The 26,543-nt window shown below is 44.4% G+C and overlaps 1 protein-coding gene across 3 annotated transcripts in view; it reads left to right on the top strand.

Annotated features, from left to right (window-relative positions):
• EXOC6B (exocyst complex component 6B) overlaps positions 1 to 25,361 on the top strand; it is a 450,651-nt gene extending 425,290 nt beyond the window's left edge. For 2 of the 3 annotated variants that reach the window (XM_073343016.1, XM_073343018.1), the window contains 2 exons: positions 12,994 to 13,106; positions 18,727 to 25,361. In XM_073343016.1, the coding sequence (XP_073199117.1) occupies positions 12,994 to 13,106; positions 18,727 to 18,853 (240 nt within the window). In that variant the 3' untranslated portion in view covers positions 18,854 to 25,361. Of the gene's footprint in view, positions 1 to 12,993; positions 13,107 to 14,864; positions 15,197 to 18,726 lie in introns of those variants that run through there. The other variant, XM_073343017.1, reaches the window with a different exon arrangement.
• Positions 25,362 to 26,543: the final 1,182 nt, after the last annotated feature.

A 26,543-nucleotide genomic window follows, 5' to 3' on the forward strand; every position in this document is an offset into this window, starting at 1 on the left:
AAGAAGGCCAACGGCATATCGGGCTGCGCTAGTAGGAGCATGGCCAGCAGATGGAGGGAAGTGATTAGTCCCCTCTATTCAGCACTGGTGAGGCCAGACATGCAGTATTGTGTCCAGTTTTGGTCCCCCCACTACAGAAAAGATGTGGACAAATAGGAGAGAGTTCAGCAGAGGGCAATGAAAATGATTAGGGGGCTGGGGCACATGACTTACAAGGAGAGGCTGAGGGAACTGGGGTTATTTAGTCTGCAGAAGAGAAGAGTGAGGGGGGATTTGATAGCAGCCTTCAACTACCTGAAGACAAAGGGGTCCCAAAGAGGATAGAGCTCGGCTGTTCTCAGTGGTGGCAGATGACAGAACAAGGAGCAATGGTCTCAAGTTGCAGTGGGGGAGGTCTAGGTTGGATATCAGGAAACACTATTTCACTAGGAGGATGGTGAAGCACTGCAATGGGTTACCTAGGGAGGTGGTGGAATCTCCATCCTTAGAGGTTTTTAAGGTCCGGCTTGACAAAGCCCTGGCTGGGATGATTTAGTTGGGGTTGGTCCTGCTTTGAGCCGAGGGTGGGACTAGATGACCTCCTGATGTCCCTTCCAACCCTATGATTCTATGCAGGGTTACGTGCCACCCAGATTTGCTGCTTGGTTTGTACTGAGCATGTTCACACTGACTGCACATGTTCAGTAACATCTGTTGAAGCTGCTGCCCTCACTCTGCTCCCCCACTTCCCATCAGCAGGTACAGGTCATCTCTGCCTGTATTTGTAAAAGGTTTTTTTTGTTTTTTGTTTTTTTACAAAAAAGGACGATTTTCAAGTTTCTAATAGTACAAATAAATAAACAAGACCAGAGAGTCGGTTTGTATGGATATAGAGAGAGCATGGGAACTGGAGTCAGTTCTTCGGTTTTGAGCTCTGCCAATGACTTGATGTGTGGCTATGGGCAAGTCATGTATCCTCTGTGTTTTCCCCATCTGTACTGCGGGAATAGTAAAACCTACCTCAGAGGATTTGTTGTGGGGCTTTCGTTGCTTGTAAACCACCTGGGAGATGCTTAGATGGAGACACTATGTATAAGTGCTAAATAGTAGTATCTGTTTTGTTAAATTTTGGTCACTACTGACCTGCACCAGAGGTCCAAGACGGCAGATCCCATTTCCTGTCCTCTGACCATTATACTTCCCTTCTGAAAATCTTTTCGGTGTATAAGGGCATATTTTTTGTAATTACTTTAAAAAATGAATTTTAAACTTTTGTCTTCTTCCAAATTTAAAGGGCTCTAGTTAACAGCTGAAACATTCAAGGGTGAGCGCTCTTCTTGCCAGCTGCTGGTGCCCTTCTTAGGTCTGTTGTAAAAATGGGGATCGGGTGATGCAAATAAGGTACAGGAGAGTTTTTGGTTTTAAGAGCTGTCAGTATTTCCAGTCCTTACCTTTTTTTTTTTTTTTTTTTTTCCTGATGTGAACTCTGTTTCCATAGAAATTGGTCTGGAAAGGCAGCCAGCAGCTGAGATGGAGAACTCTCTTGCAGAGTTCAGGGCTGGCTGACAACTGCAGGTGCCAGTCTGCAGAAGCCAGTGACAGACTTCAAGAACTCCTTGGCTCCTAAAGTCTGAAGAAAAAAATTTAAAGAATGAGAAGGAAAAATAACTCCTAAAGATGTTTTCCTTGGTGTGTCTCTCCCCACCCGCCCCCACCCCCGCCCTTCTACTTTCCTGGCAAATCCTGCCTTAAAACTCCCGTCTTTGAGCACTTTCACTGCTAATCTGCACTGTGGCACAGCACACTTCCTCTCTCACCGTAATTGTATTGGGAGAGAAAAGCAAGCGGAATTTGAAGCGCAGTACAACATCTGAACAGGGGTAGTGGGGGAGGTTGTTGGAATTACAGTAGCACTGGGAGTCAGAGCACTGGATTCTCTTCCCAGTTCTGCCACTAAACTCTAGTATGACTCAATTCTCTCATGTGTAAAATGGAGATGATAATATTTATCTACTCTGCAGGGGTGTTTGGAAACTAAATTTAACATTTACCAAGCACAGAGTGTCTCTTGGATAGAAGGTGCTGTAGAAGTGCATCATATTATTAAATAGCATTCCCCGAAGGGCAGTCTTTCCTATCTCCTTTTCTGTTGTCCACTCCTGTATTGTCTATTTGTTTTATTTCGACTGTAGAATCCTAAGGGCAGGAACTTTGCCATCTTCTTTACCTGGAAAGATGGTGCCGCATAAATAATTTGATGGGCGTGACCATTTCTCAGAGTGCAAATTGGCTAATAAATCCAGCGCTGTGAACTCTTGTTAATTGCCCTTTCAGAATATTCCCTAGCCAATCAGTTGTCACTAGAGCTAACTCGGATTTTTTTAACTTTGAAATTCCAATTTTCATTAAGTTTCTCATGAAAAATGTTCACCCCTTTTCAACCAGCTCTAGATGTCACTTTATAATGGCTCTGGAACCTTGAGATTTCCCTCGAATTTGCTTTAGCGTTCCATGCAGGCACCAGTCCAGTTACTTAGTGACTGAGGCCTTGATCCTGCACCATTAAAGTCACTGAGAGCTTTGCTATGGACTTCAAGGGGCATAGGATCCATCCATAAGAGAATTTCCAAAAATCTTCCAGATTATCACCAGAATCTGACAAATTAATTCCTGCCCATGATCTCATATTGATCTGCCATCAGACTTTTTGAATTCTGACCAGAGTTATAGCTCACCTCCAGTTCTTCAGTTTAGTCACACAGGCTACTGGAACGTCATTTCTTTTTTGCAAACATGCTTTAAAGACTCCATAAATCAATACTTATTAACCAAAAGCAAATGCTATTTTTTCAAAAAAACAGAGATCATTTACAACCAAAAGCACACAATAAACCATATAAATAGCAGCATGTCTAAGATTTTAACAGGAATCTTGTAATAAACCTCTGAAGAAAACAGAAGATCTCACACTGTAATTTCACTATAGCTTCAAAGTAAATGGAAATCCAGGGATATTCATCCCAATAAGTTATGAACATTTACAGATGGAAAAACAAAAAACCTTTATATACAATGTGCAGACGAAAATGTTTCTGGAGTGCTTCCACTGGAAACCCAATTTAAGAAATACAGAATCTTATAAACAGGCAATAATGGGTCCAAAAATAATCCAGACTGGACAGAATAGGGTGTGGTCAGTCTCAAATTTTGCTCCATTAAATTCTGGCCCTTCCGCATAACCCTTCCAGATTTTTCTCTTGTTGCTTCCAAGAATTGTTTCATTTAAAGAACTTAAAAGAAGACAGAAAAATTCAGAGTATTAAATTAGCATCCTGACTTTCTAGCATACGTACAATTTACTTTCTCTCTGTGCCTGGATTTTCCATTTGTAAAATGGGGATAATAGGACTTCCTTACCTCGCAGAGGGTTGTGAAGTTAAATGCACTGAAGATTTTGAGACACTCAGATATTGTGGCAATAGGGTTCATAAAAGAGTTTGGTTGGAATCCTGGCTGGACTGAAGTCAATGATAAAACTCTCTATGCCTTCAGTGAAACCAGACTTTCACTCTTTTCTTTTTCACAAGGAAATGAACACACACCAAATTCCTGGTGCCTTTTCTTCTTAGTGCTAACTTCATCCAGACTCTCAGTTACTTCTGCAATCAAGGAGTTTTTCTTTATCTCTAAATATTATTTTCCCCATAGGAATAATTGAAATGTCACCAAAATCAATTATTTGAATTTGCTTCTCTGTGCCTGCTGATCTTGGACTCTCTTAGGGCTTTTCAACGTTACAGAATTCTATATTGCTGACCACGGGTGGAGCTGGAACCAATGCGGAGCGTAGTTTAGCTGCAAGCGTAGACAAGGACAAAAACCATCGTCCGCACTGATTCAGCTGTATTTGTTGCAATCATCTATTGCCAAGCAAGGATGATTCTTGTTAGTGTAGACAAGACCTTATGTGGTGGTTCTAAGGGTTCGTTTGAAAAAGTCCTGACCTTGCTTTGGGCGGGGTTCAATGACAGGGTGGTAAGAAGGCAAGTTCTTTCTTTATACTAGAACCCGCACTGTTGCTATCCGTTGCGCAGCTCCATTGGTGACAGCAAGGGTGGGAATTTTTAAGGAAAGCTTAGTGTTAAGTAGCTTAACTTAAGAAGGTCTTTGGGCAGCATGAAGACTAAAAAACTACTGGGTACGTAGAAGGCAGCAAGCAAAAGACTGCTCATCCTCCTTGATGGGAGCAGACAGAATAAAGTGGAGACACCTGCCAGTCCATGCTGGCCAAAGGCACGTGTGACTGGTGAGTTAGCTGAATGGAGAGGGTTGGGGAAGAAGAGATGCTGCAGCTTTTTACAGCTGGGTCCAATGTCAAACTGCAGATGTAGATCCCTAGTGTATAGAGACGACTTCTGTTGTTTACTAGCCTCTATCTTGAAGACCAAGAGCAGGGCTGGGAAAATGACCCTATTTTAGGTTTAAGAGCCAAAGCGTTAGTGTTAGACTTGTGTACCAGATGATAGTGGGAGGGTGTTAGGCTGATCTGAGCCCTGGCATGTCAGGTAAGTAGAAGACCTTGATACTATTCAGAAAAGCCTTGGCTAATATACCCCTCTAGCACAGCTGTTCCTTTTTGCTTATCCATTCGCACATTGAATCCACTCCCTCCCCCCCCCCCAAAAAAAACCCCACTTATTCTGAGGCAAGATTGCAGGGACTTGTTATTGGCACCGCCTAGATCCAGGTCTGACTCTTCCAGGCACCTGACTGTCTCTTGCTTGAAGATGAATCGAGTTCAACTTGATGAAAGAAATCCAGGATAACTGCGTTCAAATTTGTTTAAACGGGTTAAAGGATTTGCCAGTTAACAGACTTTAGTCATCTTTACCTTTTCAGCGTATTTTTTGCTAATGGTGTGTGTGTTTGTTTGAATAGTGGTTAGTGCGCCTCTGAGAGAGGCTTGTCAGGGAATAATGTTTCTGGGGACGCCTCGCAGACTGGCTTCACTATGATACACGATTCCCGAGCACCATGGAAAATCAACAAACTCCTAATAGAGATTAAGCCTGTATCTCCTGCTGTACAATGACTGGAAGGGCAGTAGGAGTGTGGAAACTAGAATTTTCCCTAATTTGGACTTTATTGAAGGGGAAGTTTATTTCCTGCTTTATTATCCATTTCCTCTCCCCATGAGTAGTTGACACATTTAAACTTTGCATCTGTGTTGGCAAAGGAGCTTCTTTTCCAGTTCTCTCACTGGTCTTGCTGCTTAGTCCGAAAAGAAATAATCTCCACACAGTGGGGCTGTGAGTGGTTTCTAGTATTAGTTTATCTGTAGTTTTATACATTTGTTTTTAATCTTTTAAGAGGCTCAGGATGACTCTTGTGGAGCTGAAAGAAAGTGAGATGTCATCTTCAGGGGTATTTTTTCTACCATTCTGTAATTGAAAATCCATGAGGCGGCCACCAGGTTTTGGCACCACTGTGCTATGGCGACGGGCAAGTACTGAGATAATTACATGTAGTCTTGTTTTACAGAACCCAAATGCACAGTCCTGCTACATAACTGTCTCCTCAGAAGGGGAATGGTGGTCAGGAGTCAAGAAATCTGTCCCTGACACAGATTTCCTGTGTGACCGTACGCATCTCACTTAGAGCCTGCTCCTACTCAGGTTAAAATCAATGGAGATTTGCCTGCTAGTCAATGGGAGCAGGACTTTCACTTGTGTCCCCCTTTGTTTCCCCATCTGTAAAATGGGAATAAGAGCACGTCCCTACTCTCCCAGGGTGGGCTTGTGTGTGTGTTTGCTCATGTTCACAGAGCACTATAAGATTCATAGGCAGAAGGCTATGGAAAGTCAAAAGCCTTATTGTGAATTCGAGGTAGCATTGTCTTTGGGTGCTGTTTGTCAAAACGGTGCCAGTTCAGACAAGAAATATATTTCCAAAAAGTCCCAGGGAGACCAGAATCTGAGAGTGGAGTCTGAGTGTGATTTGGGTGGCTGAAATTCACTGGCTGATTTCTGTTTATTTATGTATATTTCATTGCCCATTCTGCCATGCAGCAAACCCAGAGGTGAGGTATATCTCACACCTTCAGCTTCATCGGGTGGGGGAAGGGCCTTCGTGGTTCAGGGATCCCATCTCTGGAACTCCCTCCCTGGGCACATCCCATAGAGGCTCTCTGTAGATGGTGCAGGGCCTTCCTGTGCAGATCAGTTTTCACCTTAGACCTCATGGTTTTCCACCACATCTCAAATTCCCAGCCCCTTTTGTCCATTTTTCGTTTTTCTTTCCAAAGTGGCTACTTCTGTCTGGGCTATCAGAACCAGTTTCATCCTCTTGCCTGTGATTGTAGCGGTTAGATAGTGCCCCAAGGCTGGTATGAGTTGGGTGGAATCCATGCAGGTCAGAGTCACTAGCGAGACAGAATGAGCAAGTTCCCGCTGCAGCTGTGCTGTCTGTGGGTTTAAAAAGAACCTGATCCTTTTTCAGGCCCTAACTTTCAAGAAGGATTGAAATTGCTTTCCCCTTCCAACTATAGCAACTCTGCAGAGAGAGAGCGAGAGCGCGAGCGTGTGTGTACTTCTTTACCTCCATGGTGCACTAGTGCTGATGTGCCTCAGGTGAGCAGTCACTGATCATCTGCACGTAGCCGGGGAGACGTACGCTCTGCTCTGACTGCAGTTAGTGCAGTTTGGTAGCATAATAGGAAATACTCCCCTTTCTCCCCCCCCTTTTTTTTTTCCAGTGTGTGTGCGCTGTCGAGTTTGATTTATGGACTTGAAAAGTAGACTCTTTGGTTTAAAGAATTAATGGTATTTGCATATTTTATTTTGGAATTTCCCCCAGAAGGCACATACTGAACTCTGCGAGCAGTGGGGCTGTATGAATGTCTGTGCACAAACCTTTCTTCCCCGCCCCTTTAACTTTCAGATTTAGCTGCAGAGGTGAAAAGTTTAAACAGTAAAACCAATAAAACTACATTTATGTGGCAGATAAATTGTCTCAAGACAGCTCGCCCATAGCAGTAAGACTTCCTACTTCAGGGCCTCCCTCCCTCATCGGCTAAGGAATACAAAACACTCCACTTTACAGCAAAGCTGTTCCATTGTACAGACACTGCAGATGCCTTCAAACTGGGCCATATAAAGAAGCCAGAGTCCAGAGGTGTAAGCCTGTCCAGCCCATGTACCCACAGGCCTGCCGATCTCACAAGATGGATGTGCTGTAAAATACACAGACTATCCATCACTGTTGCATTTTGGCTCCTGTCAGCCTCGATCACTGAGGGAAGGCCCAGACCTAGCAATGGCATTTGCATACATATAGGATGTTTTTTTATTTATTTTATTTTTTTAAAATCCGCTGGTCATAGTCCCTAAGCGATGCATGGAACTGGAGATATCTAAATTACACACCAGATTGGACTAAAAAAAAACAAACAGCTCTCTCTTCTATATCATCCAGACTCACTCTGCTAAAACTTCCAGCAAAAGCCATAAGCAGATCGGCCTTGCAAAGTGTCTGGAAGGTCAACAAATTCAAACCCTCTCACCTCAGTGGGAGGAAGATACCTTCCCTTGAAAATGCTCACTGTTCGAATCTGGCAGCTGTTAGCATGAGTGGCTGGGATGATCTCAACATGGGGAGAGTGGCAGGCGGTGTAAAGTATCCAGGACTGAAATGGGAGGATCTAATCCACACCAGCACCTTGAATTACATTCTGAGTTGAAGTAGTGGCTGGTGTAAACTATCCGCCATGTCATACACGCCCTGCAAGACATGCCACTAAGTAAGCAGCTAGCAACTGAAGATGAGAACAGTCTTTGCTTTTGCGGCCCCATGCAGAGAGCACTGCAGAAGTGCCCACGGATGAGGCAAGGTCCAGCCCCCGAAAAGGAAACTCTTCACCAAGCTTAGGTGAAAATAGCACTCTTGGCTTGTTCACTGTCACCCAGTGGCTGGCCCTTTAAGAGGAGATGGTCTGAGCCCCACTTGTGACATGGTTAGCCTGCCTCCCGCTCTGGGACCCAGTAAGGCCTCTCGGGTAAATAAGGAAGAGATGATGCCAGATGAAGGAAGATGCCAAAAGATGCCAGAGAAGGAAGCAAGCCCTGAGCATTGCTGCTCACTGGAGAGCAGGGAGTAGTGCCGGGGAGCCCAGGGAGGAGAGACTGAACAGAGCTTGGGAAGGGCTGAAAGCTGCCAGGCCCCAGGAAGGAGCTGTGTGGCAGGGAGTGGGATTTTGCTTGGATTATCATACAAACCCCCCAAGAAGGAGGGCTGCTGGCCTCCTGAACCAGTGGGGCAAAGGGCTGGAACTATGGGGCCAACGGGTCTGTAGTCAGTAACAGACTGAATGAATAAGATCCCAAAAGGCGAAATCTTATGAGAAGGATTCCAGTCTTAGAGTCAGTTATTGCAAAGAACGCAAGGGGGAACTGAGGAAGTACCTGCAGGGCCATCCCAGGCCACCAGGGGGCACTCTGAGATGGCACCCATCCACACACACCTTAATAAAAAGCAAGGGGCAGGTATCACGCCTGTCTCCTCAGGACGTTTCCTCTAGCTAGCCATCATCACCTCTGTCTTGCCAGGGTTGGGTCTTTGCCAACCAGCCCTCATCCAGGTCCCAGGCACGGGAAGACACTGGGAAAGCAGATACTGCACTTCATCTTGGAAAAAGATGAAGACTAACTACGTGTTCCAGACATGTTCCTTTGCAGACTAAATACGTGTTCCCTTCAGGAGGCTCCAGCTTCAACCAGCCACAACTTGGAAGCCCAACTCTGCCTTTTCAACTTCTGTTCAACTCCTTTCCCCCTCCTTGCTTCCCCTACATTTAAAAATGAGTCTCCAAACCAATGTGCTGTTTAAAAGAACACACTGTGCTGATGAAACTCCCTTTTCTGAGCATCTAGCCAAGCGCAAGCTCTCCCAAGTCCAGTGTGTGCGGAATACTACTGCTGCTCACACTCGTATCATCTCCACCCTCAGACAGTTCCACTGTCTGCCCAGCTTTACAGTGTCCAGAAGAAAACTATCCTCCTTGATTTTAACACCTGTCCATGCGCTTGCCGTAGCGTACCATACGCACCTCGGGCCAGGTACTGTTCTGTTCTGGTGTCTTCAGCAGAGTTACTTTCGATTTACATCAGTGTCACCAAGGTCGGGATCTGTGTGTCGGTCTCTTTCCATTCACACCCTCTTGCCTGAGCGCTGTCGCACTGCAGAACTTGTCATTTGGAAGAGCTCCCTGTATCCTTCCGCCTCATCACTCTCCAGCTTTCTTCAAATCTCCTTTGAAAGCCTCGTCTGTGCCTCTCTGTTTTTCTCTCCCTCCGCTTTGGGATTTTATTTCAACTCCATGCATGTCACTGCCTGGCTGGGTGGAGGGTCTGGAGACACCAATTTGTATGGAAGCAAAGCTGTGCTGTTTTGTGTCTGCGTGCGCCCTGGCAATCTAGTGCGCTCCTATGTCGCTGAGTCCGGAGCTGTCAGTAGATATTATGGTCCAGTATATGTATGATTTCCTGGCAGACTAACGAATCTGAAGGGAAGGTTCTGACCCCATTATTCTGCAAGTGTGTGAAACGAGAACATGAAATCATATTTAAGGATTTATCTCTTTAAGGCTTTTGAATATTTCTGTTTGGAAAAAACTCCTGCAGTTGATGTTGAACTTCAGTTTGCCGTTAACACTGACCTACTGTATAATGGCGCATAGAATTGAGAGATGGAAAAGACCTATAAGCTCCCGTCTAATCCATTCCTCCCCCCGCCAGCGCGGGATTGTTCCCCACAGTCTGTTTTCTTTGCTGTGACCTACATAGTCAAAAAGAATCTTGTTGCACATTTTTGTTTTGTACCTTGAGGTCCTCATGGAGCCAAATCCCCTTTTTTGTGTGGTGGGCTGTGTTGTTAAACAGCACTAGAGCCCGGAGGAAAACCATGGAGACACAGGCACAATGGGCTCTCTATGGTCCTGATTTACTTCATGACGGTAACTGCTAGATAAAGTAGCTGGGCTGTTCTTCTCATGGGATCTGCCATGGCTATAGGGGTGTTGAGACCAGGGGAAGCGAGTGGGGAAGTTTGCAATCTCTCCTTCCCCCCCGCCCTCCTACCCCCCCAAAAAAGAGTCGGGATAAAAGCTAGAAGGGGGGGGCAAGAAATTAAGCATCCATAATTTTCCTGTTTAACCAGCACCTTAACTTTCATATGAGTAGGACAATGGTAATGCCTTTCTCTAGGAGAAGGGTTCTCAACCTGGGGGTCGTGAGCTCCCTGCTCTTTCCATATGGTGAAATGTCCTTTCTGGGTCTCAGCTAAATGAAAGGAAGGCTCCCCATATGGAAAAGAGGGTCCTAATATGAAAAAAGTTGGAGAATCACTGCAGTAGGATAATTCAGTGTCCTGTGAAATAAGACAGCGCAAGGGAAAGTAGGGGTTGGTCTTAGAAATCTTGAGTAAATTTCCACTGCTGGAACATGGTTTCCCCCGATATACAGTTCCATTCGTCAGAGCAGTTAATTTAATAAAATCCTTTACACATATACAGCACAAATGTTTTTGTCTCTCAGGATCCCAAAGTGTGGCATGAAATGTCAGTCATGAAGGATCGCTGAAATGCAGCTACTTATCCAAAATGAATTTTTATTCTATATTTTAAATTCATTATACCAAATTCATTTGAAAAAAGCACTTTTTTTCTGTTTCTCCAGCCGGCTTGTCTTATGTGGCCTTCTGATGCAGAATGTGCATTAAGCATATTGTTGGATGCAGTGTCGTTCTGATTGTCATTTTGATTGAAGTTAGGGTGTAAAAGGCACGTCTGATCATAGTTCTGCTTAATTAACACCCTCACTGCAGCCAATATCTCAAAGTTTAAAAGTGCAGCATGGGGAAGAGAAGCTTAAGCATCTTTGTGTCTGAGGCGGGAGCCAGACGCCATCCAGAAGCCTTGACATTCATAGAGGATAAACAGTGTTGTCAAGTATGACTGCAAAAGACAATCAAATTATGTCCACGAAAGATGTGGAACTGAATGTCAAGTAGGTGAACTTGAATGTCAAATATTTAAACAATGCAGCATACGTCTGCGAGGTGGGAGGGTGAAAGATCCCAGATGTCTTTGATTAGTCACTGATCTTTGGAGTTCAGGGAGGAGAGTTTGAACGTGTTCCTTTGAATCCCAGGTTTGAAAGAGGCTCTTGAGAAAACTATTCTATTAGCATGATTATTTCCTCACCCAGGATCAAGGTTAGCAGGGTCTTTGTTGACAGTGGGCAGCCATCAGGGTTTAGGGGGAACACCCGGCACAGTGCAAGTATGTGCATAGCACATGCATGTGTTGATTTTATGACTTTGTGAAATGGTTCAGATAAGAATGTACTACTCTGCACCTTTGTCCAGTGCTTCAGAACCAAGATTCTCAGACATCTGTGAAACCATCTGTCTTCCCTTCCGGCCTCCAGTTGGAACTGCCAGGACATTCCACCCAGAAACGGAACGGCTGGAAAGCACCTGCGCAAACCAGTCCAGTTTTGTAGACACGTTATGCTTTGATAATGTCTGAACTTTTGGGCACCTACCTCCCCTCCACTCCACAGTAGTGGAGACCTTTGTAAAGCTCTTGGAACACTTCCAGCACTCTGGGCGACATTTTTTGGACAAATCGTGTATTCACTGAAAAATGCAGTTTTGGTGGAACTGAAACTATTCGCAAACTTGACCCAGTGGTTTCGGCTGGGGTGAGGTGGTTTTTTTGAGAGTTAGCAAACTGGGTGTGTGCATGCCTATATGTCCCCTTGATAACTTTCAGTCCACTGATTGGGGCACTTGCCTGGGATGTGGGAAACCCAGGGGATTCAGTTTTCCTATTGACGCTGTTCCACTTTGTATAAATACTTAAATGTTCACTGGGCCAAAGAGAGAGGAGAGTGAAAATGCCTCTCTAGCCTGAAGAGCAGCTCTGTGTGAGCTTGAGAGCCGTCTCTTTCTCCAACAGAAGTTGGTCCAGTAAAAAAATACTACTTCTTCCACCTTGTCTCTCTACAGCCTGGTGATTAAGGCACTCAGCTGGGCACTAGGAGAGGTGGATTCTAATTCCTCCTCTGTATCCGGGAGCGAAGATTTGAACCCATATCATCTTCTACCTTGCAGATGAGGGCTTTAATAGCCCACTGGGCTGGATGGACCTTTGGTCTGACCCAGTATGGCTGGTCTTATGTTCTTAGGCTATAGAGCCATTCTATCTCTTTCTCTGACCCACTGAGAGAGAGAGAGAGAGAGAACAGTGCACCGCAGAATAATCTGCAGGTTGGAGCACTCACCTGGGAATTGGGAGAGCTGAGTTCCGGTGCCTGATCCAGAGTGAGGATTCAAACCTGAGACTCTCATTGCAGGTGAATGCCCTAATCACTGAGCTAAAGGTTATGACAGACGGACGGACGGACACACACAGCATGGTTTGCTGGGCCTACCAATTTGCAGACAAATTCCAAACATTTTCAGAACCAAATATTTTCCCTGATTTTTTTCGGTTTCCTGGATGAACTGAAAAACCAGTTATTCACCTAGGTCTCCTCTGTAATGTGTGTGACTGGAAATATCTTCCTTGGCACAGTTCAAATGAAGTATCAGGTAATGTAGTTGAAGAAGGGAGGAACTTAATATGACTTTAACATCTGTATATAGATGGTCTTGTGATTATGGTAACAGGACACCGGGTTTCTATTCCTGGCTCTGGCACTGACTTGCTTTGTGAATCTGAGCAAGTCAGGTAACCGCTGCGAGCCTCAGTTTCCCCTCTGTAAAATGGAGGTAGTGTTTACCAAGCTTGCTAGGGGTGCTGTGAAACTAAATTAACTCAGGTTTGTAAAGCATTTTTAAAATTCTTCTCCAAGAGATCCTGCTAGCCTGATCCCTTGGTAGCTTTTAGTTGGAGCCTCTGATCTTTTAAAAAAAATGTATTCATCACATGATGGGTTTGTTTGTTTGTTGCAGCTTCTAGATCTGTTCATCCAGTGGGACTGGTCGACGTATTTGGCTGACTATGGGCAACCCACATGCAGATATCTTCGTGTGAACCCAACGACAGCCCTTATCCTGTTGGAAAAGTGAGTATGGCTCAAGACATTCTTTTGATGGTTTCAACTGTTGTACTTGCTTTAACAATGCATTTCATTATTCACACTGACTACTCTCTGGTGATCTCAGGTAAGCGGAAAATTGCTTGCTAGCAGATATGCCTACGTTCAAAGGGTCAATCTTGCACCCTGGTGTGTGCAGTGGAAGAGTCCCTCTGGCAGCTAGTCCCTCTATTTCACACTAACTGGAGCTGCATTCTACGTATCACCATGCCTTCAAGCAATTTCTATTCTATATAGGTTTTATACCGATATATTTTTAAATTGGGACACACATTCTGCTTTACTTTGAGCAGTTTCCTCATAGTATACGTAGCTTCCCCTGTATATGTGTGTGTGTGATGTGGCCACCAAAAGGAGTCTTATAAATTGATACCTTTTAGGTTTTCACAGCTTTGCATGCAATGATGTGTTGTTAATGGGCTGCAAGGACCCTGTAGGGAAGACTAGACAGTTTCACACTAGGGATGCTAAGAGCTCCCAAGTGGCTGTGCCTTGAGGTTAGTCTTTAAAAGACATGATCCTTCTGAAGATCTGGGGCAGCCTGGAGAGAGAGCACCCTTTGCTTCCCTCCTTCCTCAGCTGTAGGCAGCTCCAGGTGGCTAGGGCCAGTAATGCTAGCCACCCCTACCTCCCTTAGGCACCTTTGAAAATCCCAGTCTAAGTGTTGAAAATTGCTGGTTACCAATGTTAGGGTTCACCTCCACCTTAGATGCCTGTGTTATTTTTTTCAGAGTAACAGCCGTGTTAGTCTGTATTCACAAAAAGAAAAGGAGTACTTGTGGCACCTTAGAGACTAACCAATTTATTAGAGCATAATACCCCCAACGTATTTGAAGGCTGTATTCTTTTTGCATCTTGCTTCGCACGGCCCTTCAACTGCTTACCAGCAATCCTCAAAAAAATATGTACCCTGACATCATATGGGTGGGAGTAGCAAATTCCGCACAGAATTATAATGTGGCCGTGTATCTGTAGAACGGGGGTTAATTGAAACTTGTCAAGTGTACAGCACTGTACATAGGTGCTGAATGTTATTCAGGGCATGGTAATAACCATCTGCATAAAAGGCTTGGTTCACACTCTGGCAACAGCTGTGCTTTAGCGGGATGTAGCTCACCCCAGGCAAAGTGCTAGGCAAGTGGGAGCTGCAAGGTGCACATAAATTAAGTGACTGAAATTGATGGAAAGTGAGGAATCCACTCCCTGGTTAGTCAGGAATTAGTCTGCTTAGCTGGAAACCCTTGGGAGGGGAGGGAGGAGATCTCCTTACGCTTGGCACTTACAACACACTTCACCCATGTCTCCATATCACCCGTGAACATCAGCCCTGTGTAACGAGTATTTCTTTCAAAAAGCCACAACAAATAATTCCACCTGCCAGCGTCACGAGACTTGCCTCATTTTGATCGAGTCAAAGTGAGTTTCACATGTCCAGTTGATTTGCCAGACCACACCCCTGTGCATCAAACAGCTTGGCACATACCTCAGCTAAGTGATTGTAAGGTTCATGCTGACATTCACATGCTTGGTTCCACAGCCTCATTTACACCCCCCGTCAGACTCTAGGCCCCTTGTGGATTCTGTGTATAACGTAGCGCTGACTCCATCTCGCATCACCAGTCCCATTGGCTTCTAAAGCGTATGCTGTCTCAATGACTCGTGAGGAGTTTCACACTGAACTCCAGTCATTGACTTTACGCGTGTACATTTCCTCTCCTCCCCCAGACATCGAGACCAGAATTCCAGCCATACCTGTACGGACCTAGCTTTGCCAACAGGACAGTCTGATCTGGTGGTTAATTTTTTAACTTATTTTCATGATTATCTCTTTTCCTAATCTCACCTCTTTCGTAGGATATCACGAGTGTAAGTATGCTGCTCGTTTGGGCTTTTACGTTCACCTTGCAATGAATCCTTTATTGTTTGATTTAAGTGGAGCACTAAACGATCTAAATGCAAGCTCTATTTGAAACCGTTCCCCCCGGTAACACTATCGTCTCAAATGCACTAAATAACAACTAAAAGAGAAGCTTTTACTGTGTCGCTTTTTTATGGATTAATTTCAACAAAAGTTGACTCAATCTGAGGTGGTGTTGGCTGGGATGGGGACAAAGTTTAACTTTCCTTTATTTTTGTTGTTAACTCTCTTGTGGTCGTGCCTAGAGGCCCCATTGTGCTCAGTGCTGTGCAGACACATCATAAAAGGGACAGTCCTTACTCCAAAGAGCTTACGATTCCAGAAGCACTGTTTGGTCACTCAAAAAAAAGATTGCTTTTTTGGAATGATAGAGTACAACCCTCAACCAAAATTCTCTATGCGTGCTTTTGCTTTCCATCTACTACAGAATCAGGAATTTTCCACAGCCTGAAGTTGAAATGGACTTGACCCATGAATTCAGCAATTTCACCAGAACACTGATGGCTAACCACATGGGACTGAGTGAAAACACATAGTTATGATCAAACTTTGCCCTCAGTGCTGGTGTGAACCCTCAGACATGATTGGGACTCTAGAATGCACATTTTAAATACAAAATTTGGCCCTTAGGAATGTGTGGAAAGGGTTTTAAAAAAAGAGGGTCATTAGATTCCTCTAGCCAGATAGAGGTGAAATTACTTTGTATGCATGGGTTAATATGAATCACGTAGTTTACACAAGCCCATGTGCTTCAGTTTATGGATTCAAATCTATGTCCAGAGGAAAGAAATCCAGCCACATACAAGTGGTAGTACAGGCTCCCAGTTTAAATAAGCTTTGCTGCCCACAATGTTTTGAATACAGATAAAACTGCCAAAGGAATGCACAGATGTTTTTAAAAAAAATCATTACAATGCTGCTTTGTCACTTTTTTAGGTAACGATTGCCATGGCAAAGCAAAATAGCATCGTATTGCATCAGCAATAGATGCACGTCATCCAAAGGTCCCAGTATACTATTACACAGCTGCTGGAATCGGAGTTAATTACATTATACACCAGACATCTAAGACTCCAATCCTACAGTTGACATCAGTCGGAATCTGCACAGGCTCAAGAGTCTGTCGGCCCAGTACCGATGGCAGGATTAAAACCTGTGTTATCATATCAAACAGTAATCAAATATAAAAACTCAGCCATCTCCAAAAAGTGCATGTTTTCTTTCTATGGCATACCTCTTTATACTCCGTGTCAGCTAGTAAACTCAAGTAATATTCTTCCAGAGGCTGCATTCTGCCATAGTTTAGAACAATGCATTGTCGTTATTCTATGCGGTCCCAGTCATGGACTATACAAGGCTTTCACACACCTTCAGTTTCCGTAGTTTACTTAAATCTTTGGGGAAATAATTCCATCTGTTAACATCCAGCTTTTCAAGAACTTTGGATCCAGCCCCAAATGTAAGAGCTCAAGTTTATCTGTCTTTGTCACAATAATCAGCATGTTGACAATGTCAGTGGACACAATAGTTTTATCGATTTTACTCATTGTGGGCCTGATCTAGCAATTGGAGCCATGCAAGCTGTCTGTTTGCAATCACTCAGAGCCCCCTTGGACACTTTGAAGATGCATGGTGCTAATATAAGTGCTAATTATTATTTTAAATAACACTTCAAAGCATGAAACATGAAATCTGTAGCATTAAAAATATTGTGTCCTGTAGCAGTTAGCAACACTAACATCTCCCATCATGTACACACTCCCTGATTAATGTCATGGTGCTTCCGGCAATCACACTCTTTCGTTTAAGATGTGCACTAAAGCATTTGTTTTGCTGAGTAAAATCGTCACAAGCTATATACAGTAGTTTAAAAAGCACTACCACTGTAAGTTCCTGTCTTCAGGCATTTATAACATTAACAAATGATTATCCCTTGGGAGAAAGGTTATTGTTGTCCTTGTTAATAGTTCCAAGGTTTGTGGTTTTTTGAATGTTTCAGATTCCACTTTTTTCCTGAGATTGGAACATGAAAACATAGTGGATTTTTTATCTGTCAGAGGTGTTTCAAGAGGGGTTTCTGTTGTTTCTTGATTGGATGACTCAAAAGCCTCTAATTTGGATAATTGCAAATTTTCCAGGGACTAATTATCACTGTTTCCCCATTTGGGTGCTCAAAGCTAGACACCTCAATCCATATTTAGACAGCTAAATAGGAGCTTAGCACCTCTGAAAATCAGATTGCTTTTTTGCCTAATTTTAGGTATCCAAGTCTGAAAATGTGTGTGCCTTGCCCAAGGACAATTACCTCTGACATGCCTGATTGCAAAAAAAAATTTTTTTAATGGTGGTATAAAACAGTGGTGGCTTTTTGAGGCCGCCAGGCTGGATGTTCGTTAGGATGTCTAGTCCCCTGCATATGTACCTAGAGCCTTGGATGGGATTGTACGCGGAGCAGTTACACTTCTATTTTTAGCATAGTAACTCAGTCTGATCTAGCACAAGTATGTCTCCTCATGCTGGAAATTACACCTCCAGCTTGACATACAGAGTACCCTTATCTGCTTTGAATCCAGAACATTGCCATCTCCAGCTGCTTTGTAAATGGGCTTGGAGTGCCACTTTTTGTCAACCTTACATGCCTACTTTAGCTGTCACTGGCCTCCAATGTTGTACGCTCTGCCCATGTGCATAGAGACTATGCATAGCTAGCGCTTTAACCATGTAGCCAGGCACAGTGCCCCCTACTTGTGCATATACAAGCATGCATGAATCTGGACCTCCGCATGTTGGAAGAAATGGAGCTGCATCTGTTTCACTTTCTGACCCACAATTATCATCTCCTCCTGTCTTTGGCGTAGTTGGAGATCCCAGCATCTCAGGGAAGATGCTGAGACAAATAAAAGTGACTTATTTTCATATTTAGACTTTTAATAAAAATGCAGGCATCAAGAACATATTCCTAGATCAGGGAAACCAATGCAGAAACTCAACGTCTGTGTAAAATTGCATAATCTTTTAAATTCATGAGTCAGGAACTTGGGGGCCTCACAGAAGCTGTGAAACTCAGCCACGTGTGATGTATATTTTAAGTTGTAAAAGTTAACGCCTTATGCATAATTCCAGATTTCTGAATTTCCCGACTCTTGCGCAGTTGAAACCTGAACCATAGCATTGCAATATTGTCATTTATCACTTAATAAGAGTTTACATGGACACAGCAAAATAGATCTAAGCAAGGGAAAGGGAACTAGATGAACATGAACCTACACGGTGCTTTGGCATTAAGGTACCACATAAATAAACATTCTGCCATGAGACTGGCCCTTTTTTGTGACTGCACAGTTTCAAGAACAAATCTGTAGACGTTTTTGTACAATGGAATGCCTGAGCATGATATTCGGCGCTGGCTTTGTACGTCCTTGTTTGCACCCAGATCGTAGAAGCGAGAGATTGGAAAGACCTTCTAGAGCATCTACTATCCCTCTGGCAGTGCAAAAATGTCACCTTACTGTGGATGTGTCAGATATTAAACTACTGTATGAACAGAACTGTCCTTGAAAGCCAAGGGAAAGGCAGGCTTGCTGTTCTGTAGGAGTTTTTCTTAAATAGGGTACCTAGCAGTGATGTAGGAGATGAAGTAACCTGACTGGTTGTTTCCACTCTGCACAGGATGAAAGATACCAGCCGTAAGAACAACGTCTTTGCGCAGTTCCGGAAGAATGAGAGGGACAAGCAGAAGCTGATAGACACTGTGGCTAAACAGCTCCGAAGTCTGATCAACAGCCACCATTTGTGAGGGTAGTCAGCTGTTTGGGATGGGATATTGGGATTTCAGGGCAGTGCTAATCTCTGCACTGCAGCCTCCCTGCACCTGAATTTGGGATTCCTGTTTAAAGAGAATATGTGTATTTTTTTATTCACGTGTATAGTATTCATGGAACCAACCCTTACAAAAAAGTGTTGCTAGGTGAATAATCAAAGGATGGTATCGCAGCATGGTGTGCACTGCTGCAGCGAAGGGTGGGGTTGTGGGTTCCCACTATAAACTCCTATTTTCAGGGGTTTATAACTTGACCGTAAAGGCTGAAACTTGAGATAAAAGTTCATGCCCAGATGATTTTCGTAACCAAATTCAGAGAATCCATTTGACTTTTCTTTTCTTAAGTTATTCAAGTGCAGAAAAAAAGTGTAGGGAGCATTGTGGCTCCAATGCTTTTCTTCCAGGCCCGTAGCTCGGCTGCACCTTTGCAAATGGAGAGAGAGCTGCTTGAGAGCTCGTACTGCAGATGAGTGTGTTTAGGAAGGGAGGGCAAACAAATGCAAAACCATTCACTTTGCTTTGTTGATGTGCATGCTAACTTCATCTGTAGTTTGCAGACTCCTGGCAGGAGAAGTACACTAAACAGATCCATCAGGTCTGTAATTGGACCTGCTGAGCAGGGCTGGACACTGTAATCTGGAATAACTCGTTAGGAGCTGCTGTTGCCTTTTGCAAAGACACTACCTGGAAGAGCTTGAGAGCTACATTGTCATCAAATGGGGTTGGAGAGAGCCACAAAATAATTCTGCTCCACCGTCCTGACCTTGTGGTGCCAAGTTTACCGTGGGATGTTGCTTTGTTGTGATTCAGCGTAGTCCTGCGATGCTAACGTTGCAGGGAAGAAAATCAGCGCTCTGCAAACAACGTGAGGACATCATGCCACAATTTTGCCTTTCTCTGCAACTCCGTTGGATGCTGTCCCCTGTCTTCCCCCTTCCTGAATGTTTGGAGGGACATCCCAGTGACTCCACTTTGTTTGCTCAGTGCTCCCCACAACCTGAGTTTTGCAGTGCGCAGGGCCCTGCTGTTACTAGCATAACTCTGAACAGACTCCTGGGCACTCCCGAGTCGCATGGGACTCTAAGAGCACTCCACTGAGTATTCTAGCCCAAATATCCACTTGGTAAAAAGTGCCTAAGGGCAAAATTCTCCTCTCTTGTCTGTAGCAAGTATCTGTTCCATATTCCTCCCTCCTCCTCTGCATAAGGCTCCCATTGAAGCCAACTGGAGTGCTTAAGTACAGAATGTATGCTGGCAGGGAAATTCACTCTGCCTGATAGAGGAGACTTCTGCCCTTACCTTGTATTTAGCTACTAGACTGTAACTACTCTGGGGGGGTGGGGGAGACATCTAGTGGGTCCGTCTTTAATACCAAATCCAGATACAAAAATATTCGAGTGTTAGAGAGTCCTTTTTCTGTAGGAGCAGGCATGCCAAGCTCCATATTTGCCTAAAACTGTAATAGCATTACGGGGAGCCATTAAGATCTTTAATGTATACATAACCACATAAGTACAGGGGGTTTTTTACATCGGTTTAAATGAGTTGGGTTGTTTTTATTCACACCGCAGTTATTTTTTGAAGAAGCCAATGCACCTTTTCTAACCTTCGGGGAGAGATTTAGTTTTTACCCCTTTCTCCCTCAAGGCTTCGTATCGTGCGGGTGACGGAACTTGTTTAAATACGCTGCACAATGCAAATTGTCTGTAATATGCAAGGTGATGGCTGGCTCTCCGGGCCGCGTTCAGTCCCTCTTCCTTTCGACCAGGCGTGTTGACTCTGCGTTCCCTGGCTGCAGTGCTGGTGCCGCTGTCCAACACGTATTTAAGCACAGGGTGGACAAGGAGGTTATTTTGTATTTGTCTTTCCTAATGATGATTTTTTCCAGTGTTCCTCAGCAATGCGTTTTTTATAAGGGTACGTGTTACTTACACCTGAATGTCAATAGCCACGTTTGTTAGCAGCGAACTTCTACTACTGGCTACATCCAAGTGATGGGATAAGTATGCGGGGACTTTTTTATACTTGGGAGGGCTGTATATTGGCATTTCCCTTGTATTTCCTTTTTGAATATAGCTTAAAAACGCTTCCAAAGCACAGGTTCTGAAGGATGGTGAAAGCGACGTGGGTGAGTTGGAAATTGGCATGGGTGGAAAGGGACCTGCAGCAGCTAGCTGGAGGGATCTGCAAGCCAAAGAACTGCTCTGCAAGCAAACGTTTTCCTCAGCATGGGGGGCACAGATGTGAACTGGACTGGTTCCCCGTTCAGACCCTACACTAGCTCTAAAATGCTACATCTGGCCATGCTCCAAACTGCCAGCAAGGAGTTCCGTGTTCTGCCCCATTCCTTTACATTTCGATGTAGAAACTTGTACTGTGCCCAACGAGATTGTAAAGGTGGTGCCGGCAAACCCAGCTTCTCCCGTGTTGCATGCAGACTCCTCTGCGGTGGCAAGCTCCTGGGTTCACCTGACTTGATGAAAACAGCTGGGAGTCTGACTGCCCTGAACCCACCCCACCTGCAAAGTCTTGTGAGTCACTGGTTGCAGCAGCTAGATAGACAGTGCTGTCTCCAGGGGAGAATCTGCAGCATCTCTGGTTCCAGGGTGCTGCTCAGTGCAAGGGGAGAATTCAGAAGCTTCTGGGACAAAACGATCTGCAGTGAAAACTAGTCTTAGCAACTGAAAAAGGGAAACAGCAGAGCTGCTCTGAAAATCTAGTGTAAGGGCCAGAAGGCCTGGTTTCTTAGCAAACACAGGAAGTGTCACCAGACGCATCACCAGTCACAGTTCCCAGTACTCTTGCAAAGCTCTGTCCCATCAGAATCAAACACAAAGGGACAAAGATGTGATTTACTCCTCCCACAAATGGAAAAGGCAGGTTTTCCCCTTCTACGGTGCTGTCACATTCTGCAGGGCCATGAAGAGGGATACTTCTCGGATGCAGGAGGCGGGGACAGGTCGCGACATACTGAGCATCAAATATGCATCCGATGCAAGAGAAACTTCCTGCATTAAAATAAATATAGAGGGTTTTTTTTAACATCAAAAACCCATGGCAGCCCCATGCTGAAAAAATAGGAGAAATTGGAGTCCACAAGGCACTTAAGGGCCATAAATAGTAACGAGCACTTTAAAATCTTTTGGAATCGTACTGCTGCAGCTGCTGGCAACAGTATAAATGAGCATCAGCAGGCATGACAAATAAGGCGCTCTGGCATTTCCAGTTTCTTATTAGGAAGAGGAGAGACTGTCAAACACAATTTTTAATCGCATTTGTCAGCCACTGACTTTGCTGCTGGGCCGGGTGTAGGTTTTGCTGGTGGTGGTGATTTTTTCTCCACTCCTTGTTGAATGATGGGGTGGGGGGAGTGGGAAACGCGCCCCTGAATGTGTAGCTCAGGCTGATAACTAGGGGAGGGGTTATGCTGAAGTAGGTGTTAGCAGAGAAAAGCCGCCAGCTGTTAGATTAATGCTTCATGCTTTAAAATTCAGAGTTATTCCAAGGTGTAGGCTCCATTTTCAACTGTGAGAGGTTCCACTTGGTGCCTAATTAATATAAAAAACAAGGTAAACAGAATCCCTGAGCCAAACCTTTCAGCTGTGACCCCAGCCAGCACCAAACCTTCCGTGACCTGAAGCTGGGCTCTCTGTCCTGTCTCCACCAAACTTAATTTAAAGAGGAGTACAATGGCCTGTACAGAGTTGAAAAAGCTAGGAAATGAATGCTACTTGGAGAGGCCATGGAAAACGCCTGGACCAGGATCATGGGAACTGGCTCTGGCGTTGAGGATTTTCTGTTGGGAAAGCAGCCCCTGCCAAGTTGGAGATTCAGAGAGTCTCTGATTTCAGGAGGTCAAACTCCTAACCACAAGTCGCTTAACGGGGATGAAAAATTGAATTTTGGTGCTCTGTTCCTAATTAACTTTTTGTTCCAAGAGATGCAGTCCGTCCCTTCAAAATAAAATTAATCTTTTAAACAGATTGCTTAAAAAGCTTTGGAAGACGTTTAAAGTCCCCTCTAACTCTATTACTAATTATTTGTATCCTCTGATATGAATGGTAGTGCTTATGAAGGAAAGATTATTATAAATGTACAAGACGGGGGCAGGAGCAGAACCCACCACTCTAATGATAGACCTGTGCCCCCCAAATCAAACAATGCTGCTATTAATGTACCCACGTACATATATGAACATCCCTTAGGTTTTTTAAGTCATGCTAGAGAAGACGGGGTTATTTTTCCCCCTGCAAAGATGTCTAAGTACCAGTTGAAGACAGTTCCGCTCCCTGAGAAGTACCCAGGTATCTTCTTTGTAAACTTAGGTGACACACTTCTAACAGCCTATGCGTTGGGAATAGGTTTTGTATTTTCTTTAATGCACTAACTTACAGACACATTGTACCAGTGCGTAGAGAGGGGTGTATGTTGTATGTGTGTGTGTGTGTGTGTGTTCATTCTCTAGTGCTGGAGTTCAAGTCATAAAAGCTCTTAGCAGTTTTGCACTTTGTTTTGAATCTGACCACAATTCTATTCTCTGGTGGGAAAGCTGTCCATTGCATTGTTCTGTATTTGTTAAAAGCTAGGCTGTCCATGCAGATACGAAAATGACTGCGTTAACAAATGTCAGATCTGCTAGATTTGACATTTTTTGTCCAGTTCTAAAACTGTTTGTGGGACACTGAGTTGCATTCAAAACTGATTCTTAGATGGAGGCATTACAAGTACTGCCAAAGACTCCATGTATGGATGGATGTGTGGGTGGGAGGGCCTGGTACCCCATCCAAAATCTGCTAGCATGGATCAATAACCTTGGCCTTCAAAGACTTCTCTGTTCCCTTTCTTATGGTTCAGTTGGAATGAGTTGTCAACAACAAATCAGAGTTTGATTTCCAGTCCCAAGGCAAAGCTATTCTGAGTGTAATATAATTTATCTCTGCACCAGACTTAAATGCAGGGAAAATGGGCAAGCAGTGGTGAATTGGCAATGGGAGTTACTTTCACCTCCCAAAACTCTGCTGATTAAAGGGGGTTGGGGGCAACTCTTTTTCTGAAGCAGCGACCAATTCTGCCACATTTATCTTCACTTTGCCATTACTGTATCTCTAGATCGTTTCTTTCCTAGCTTCGGAATTCCTCTTAAGTCACTGCCTGGCTTTTTCTAGTTGGTTCCAGTTTTAGAACTTGCAAGGAGACTATGCAATGGAGAACAACCATTTTCCATTTGTCCCACCCATGGGCTGGGCCAGTTCAATTAGACATACACCTAATCAAAGAAGAACATGTTCCAAGGCTTAGTTTACTCCCCCCTCACTTTCAGAACCAGTTTCTACATGCCCTTGGGATACCAAAATGCCTTGGCTCCCCCCTCCCCCTCCAGCGATGGGGTGTAAATTGTGTTTTATCCCAAATCTTGGGAGGCAAAGGGAACCATCTAATTAATGAATTCAAGGTGGGAAAGACTCTCCATGTTGCAAACTCTGAGCCGTTTTCATGGGTTTTGTTTTTTAAGTGGGATGATTCTGTGGATGTCTGCATTTGTGTATATAGGGGGTGAAGTGCTCACACAACGAACCCTAGACTAAGGGATCACACAGAGTTTGCCCCACACCTGTGGCATAGGGGTGTAAACGGCAGAAGACACTTGCTGTTGCTGCTTGGTTTGTTTTTTTTCACCTGATCCCTCCCAAACAAGGCCTGGTCTTAACGCCCAAATGTTGGGTTATAACATGGTTGTGAAGAGTCGAGTTAGCTGACACAATGCTGATTGTGACTGCGGTTGGGAGAGGTTGTGGTCAGCATGCTGTTAGCTAGTCATGGTTTAAACCCTGGTTCCAGCTGGGTTTAATCACAAGGAGCTGAAACGATGCATCTGTTCCACATGTCCACTTGATCCTGCCTTTGCCCTTGTTAGACACATGGGCCTGATTCTCATTTACAATGAGGCTCCTTTAAGCTGCCAGAGTGGTGTAAAGGGGCCTTGGCATAACTGAGGTTCAGACCAATGTGATCCTGAGCCTGCCCTCCAACTGCTCTGAATTTAGAGGGACAGCCCTGCAGACCTTTCTATCTCAACCATTCTGCGCTCAGTGAGGTCGTGCTTCTACTTAATCGGGATTTACATCTGCACTGAATTGCTTTCTAACTACATTTGACCCTCTGATTTTACCTCCCTGTCCCGTCCCCGCCATGCACCCCTCAGTGTCCACTGGCTGCTTGTATTGCCTTTATGGGCAGGGGATGGGAGGGGAGGTTTATTTTATAACCTAATGTGGTGAAAACCACTTTTTTTGCACAAGTCGTTGCACAATAAGGGGAATACTTAGTAAATTAGGTTTAACTTTAAAGGGAACATTTTTTTTCCTAAAAACTCACTAGTGGAGCTACTGATTAAAAATGGACTGCATGGTTTACAGATTAAAATGCATTAGAAATTAGCATGTTGATTTCAACTGTACATTTATCCTATTGTAACTTCTATTAAATAATACATCATATAAATCTGGTTAAACGTGTGCTGGAATTCTGTGTGTTTGTTAACTTTGATCACAAGGCAATTGACTGCATGAATTGTGAGTGAATTTCATACAGAGTGCTTCATGGCGGGGGCCAAAACCGGTGGACTGGGAGCAGGATGATGGGCGATTGCTCACTTTGACCTACGGGATGGCTTCCGTTCTCTCTCTCCTCTTCACTGTGTATGGAGGCTGCTGGGAGAGACAGTAAGGAGATCAGACTTGCAGTATCACCTGTATGTTGGTGAAATGCAATTCCAGGTCTGCTCATTATGCTCTGTTTCCTGGCTGTCCAAATAACTAGCTACAGCTGCTGTTCAGAAGACAAAGTTCTGAGTTCAGACTCCCCCCAGACCAGACTGAGTTGAGGCCAGGGGGACGTGTTTGGAGGAGCTTGCTGGCAAGGGGTTAGGTATGTATATTCACCTGGGTCTTCCAAGTCCCGGGTTAGCGTCCTAATCACTGGGCCAGCCTTCCTTTGGCAGCATTCACGGGCTTATCCTCATTACCAGAGCCTGCACTGTCTCTTCGTTGGCATAGCCTGGCCCAGGGGAACCCGCACTTACACGATCATTCTCCTCTCAGCTCAGTGCCACTGGCTGGAGCCTACCCAGCAATCCACATATTGCTCTGTCCCCTGTGGCTGCCATACATTTCGCCCTTCCCCTTTGAAGAAAATAACTTTTGTCATCAGTGGATGTCTAGCCCACCTTCTACAGACTTTACAGACCCCCGACATTTAACACGTTGTTTTAAATGGGCTGGCCGAATGTATAGATGATTGGCAGTGGTTTGCATGAGCCAGAATAGAATCCAGTTCAGTCTCCGTTACCTAAGAACATAGGAATTGCCAGACTGCATTAAACCCAAGGTCCACCTAGCCCAGTATCCCACCTCTGACAGTGACCAGCTGCTTCAGGGGAAGGCATAAGAACCCTGCAGTAGCTGTTGTGGGGAAATCTACACCAAAGAAGGTCTCATCCGGGGCTCTGATAGTGAGAGATTGGTTTAAGCCCTGATTTTCAAGGTTTTGTCTCCCTTCCATACTCTTCTTGTCAGGATTCACTATTATAACTCTGGATATGCTTGTTAGCCATATAAATGTCCAATCGCTCTTTGAATCTTGCTCAGTTCTTAGCCTCAACGTCGTC

This window comes from Lepidochelys kempii, chromosome 4 (genome assembly GCF_965140265.1).
Source record: "Lepidochelys kempii isolate rLepKem1 chromosome 4, rLepKem1.hap2, whole genome shotgun sequence".
NCBI lineage: Eukaryota > Metazoa > Chordata > Testudines > Cheloniidae > Lepidochelys > Lepidochelys kempii.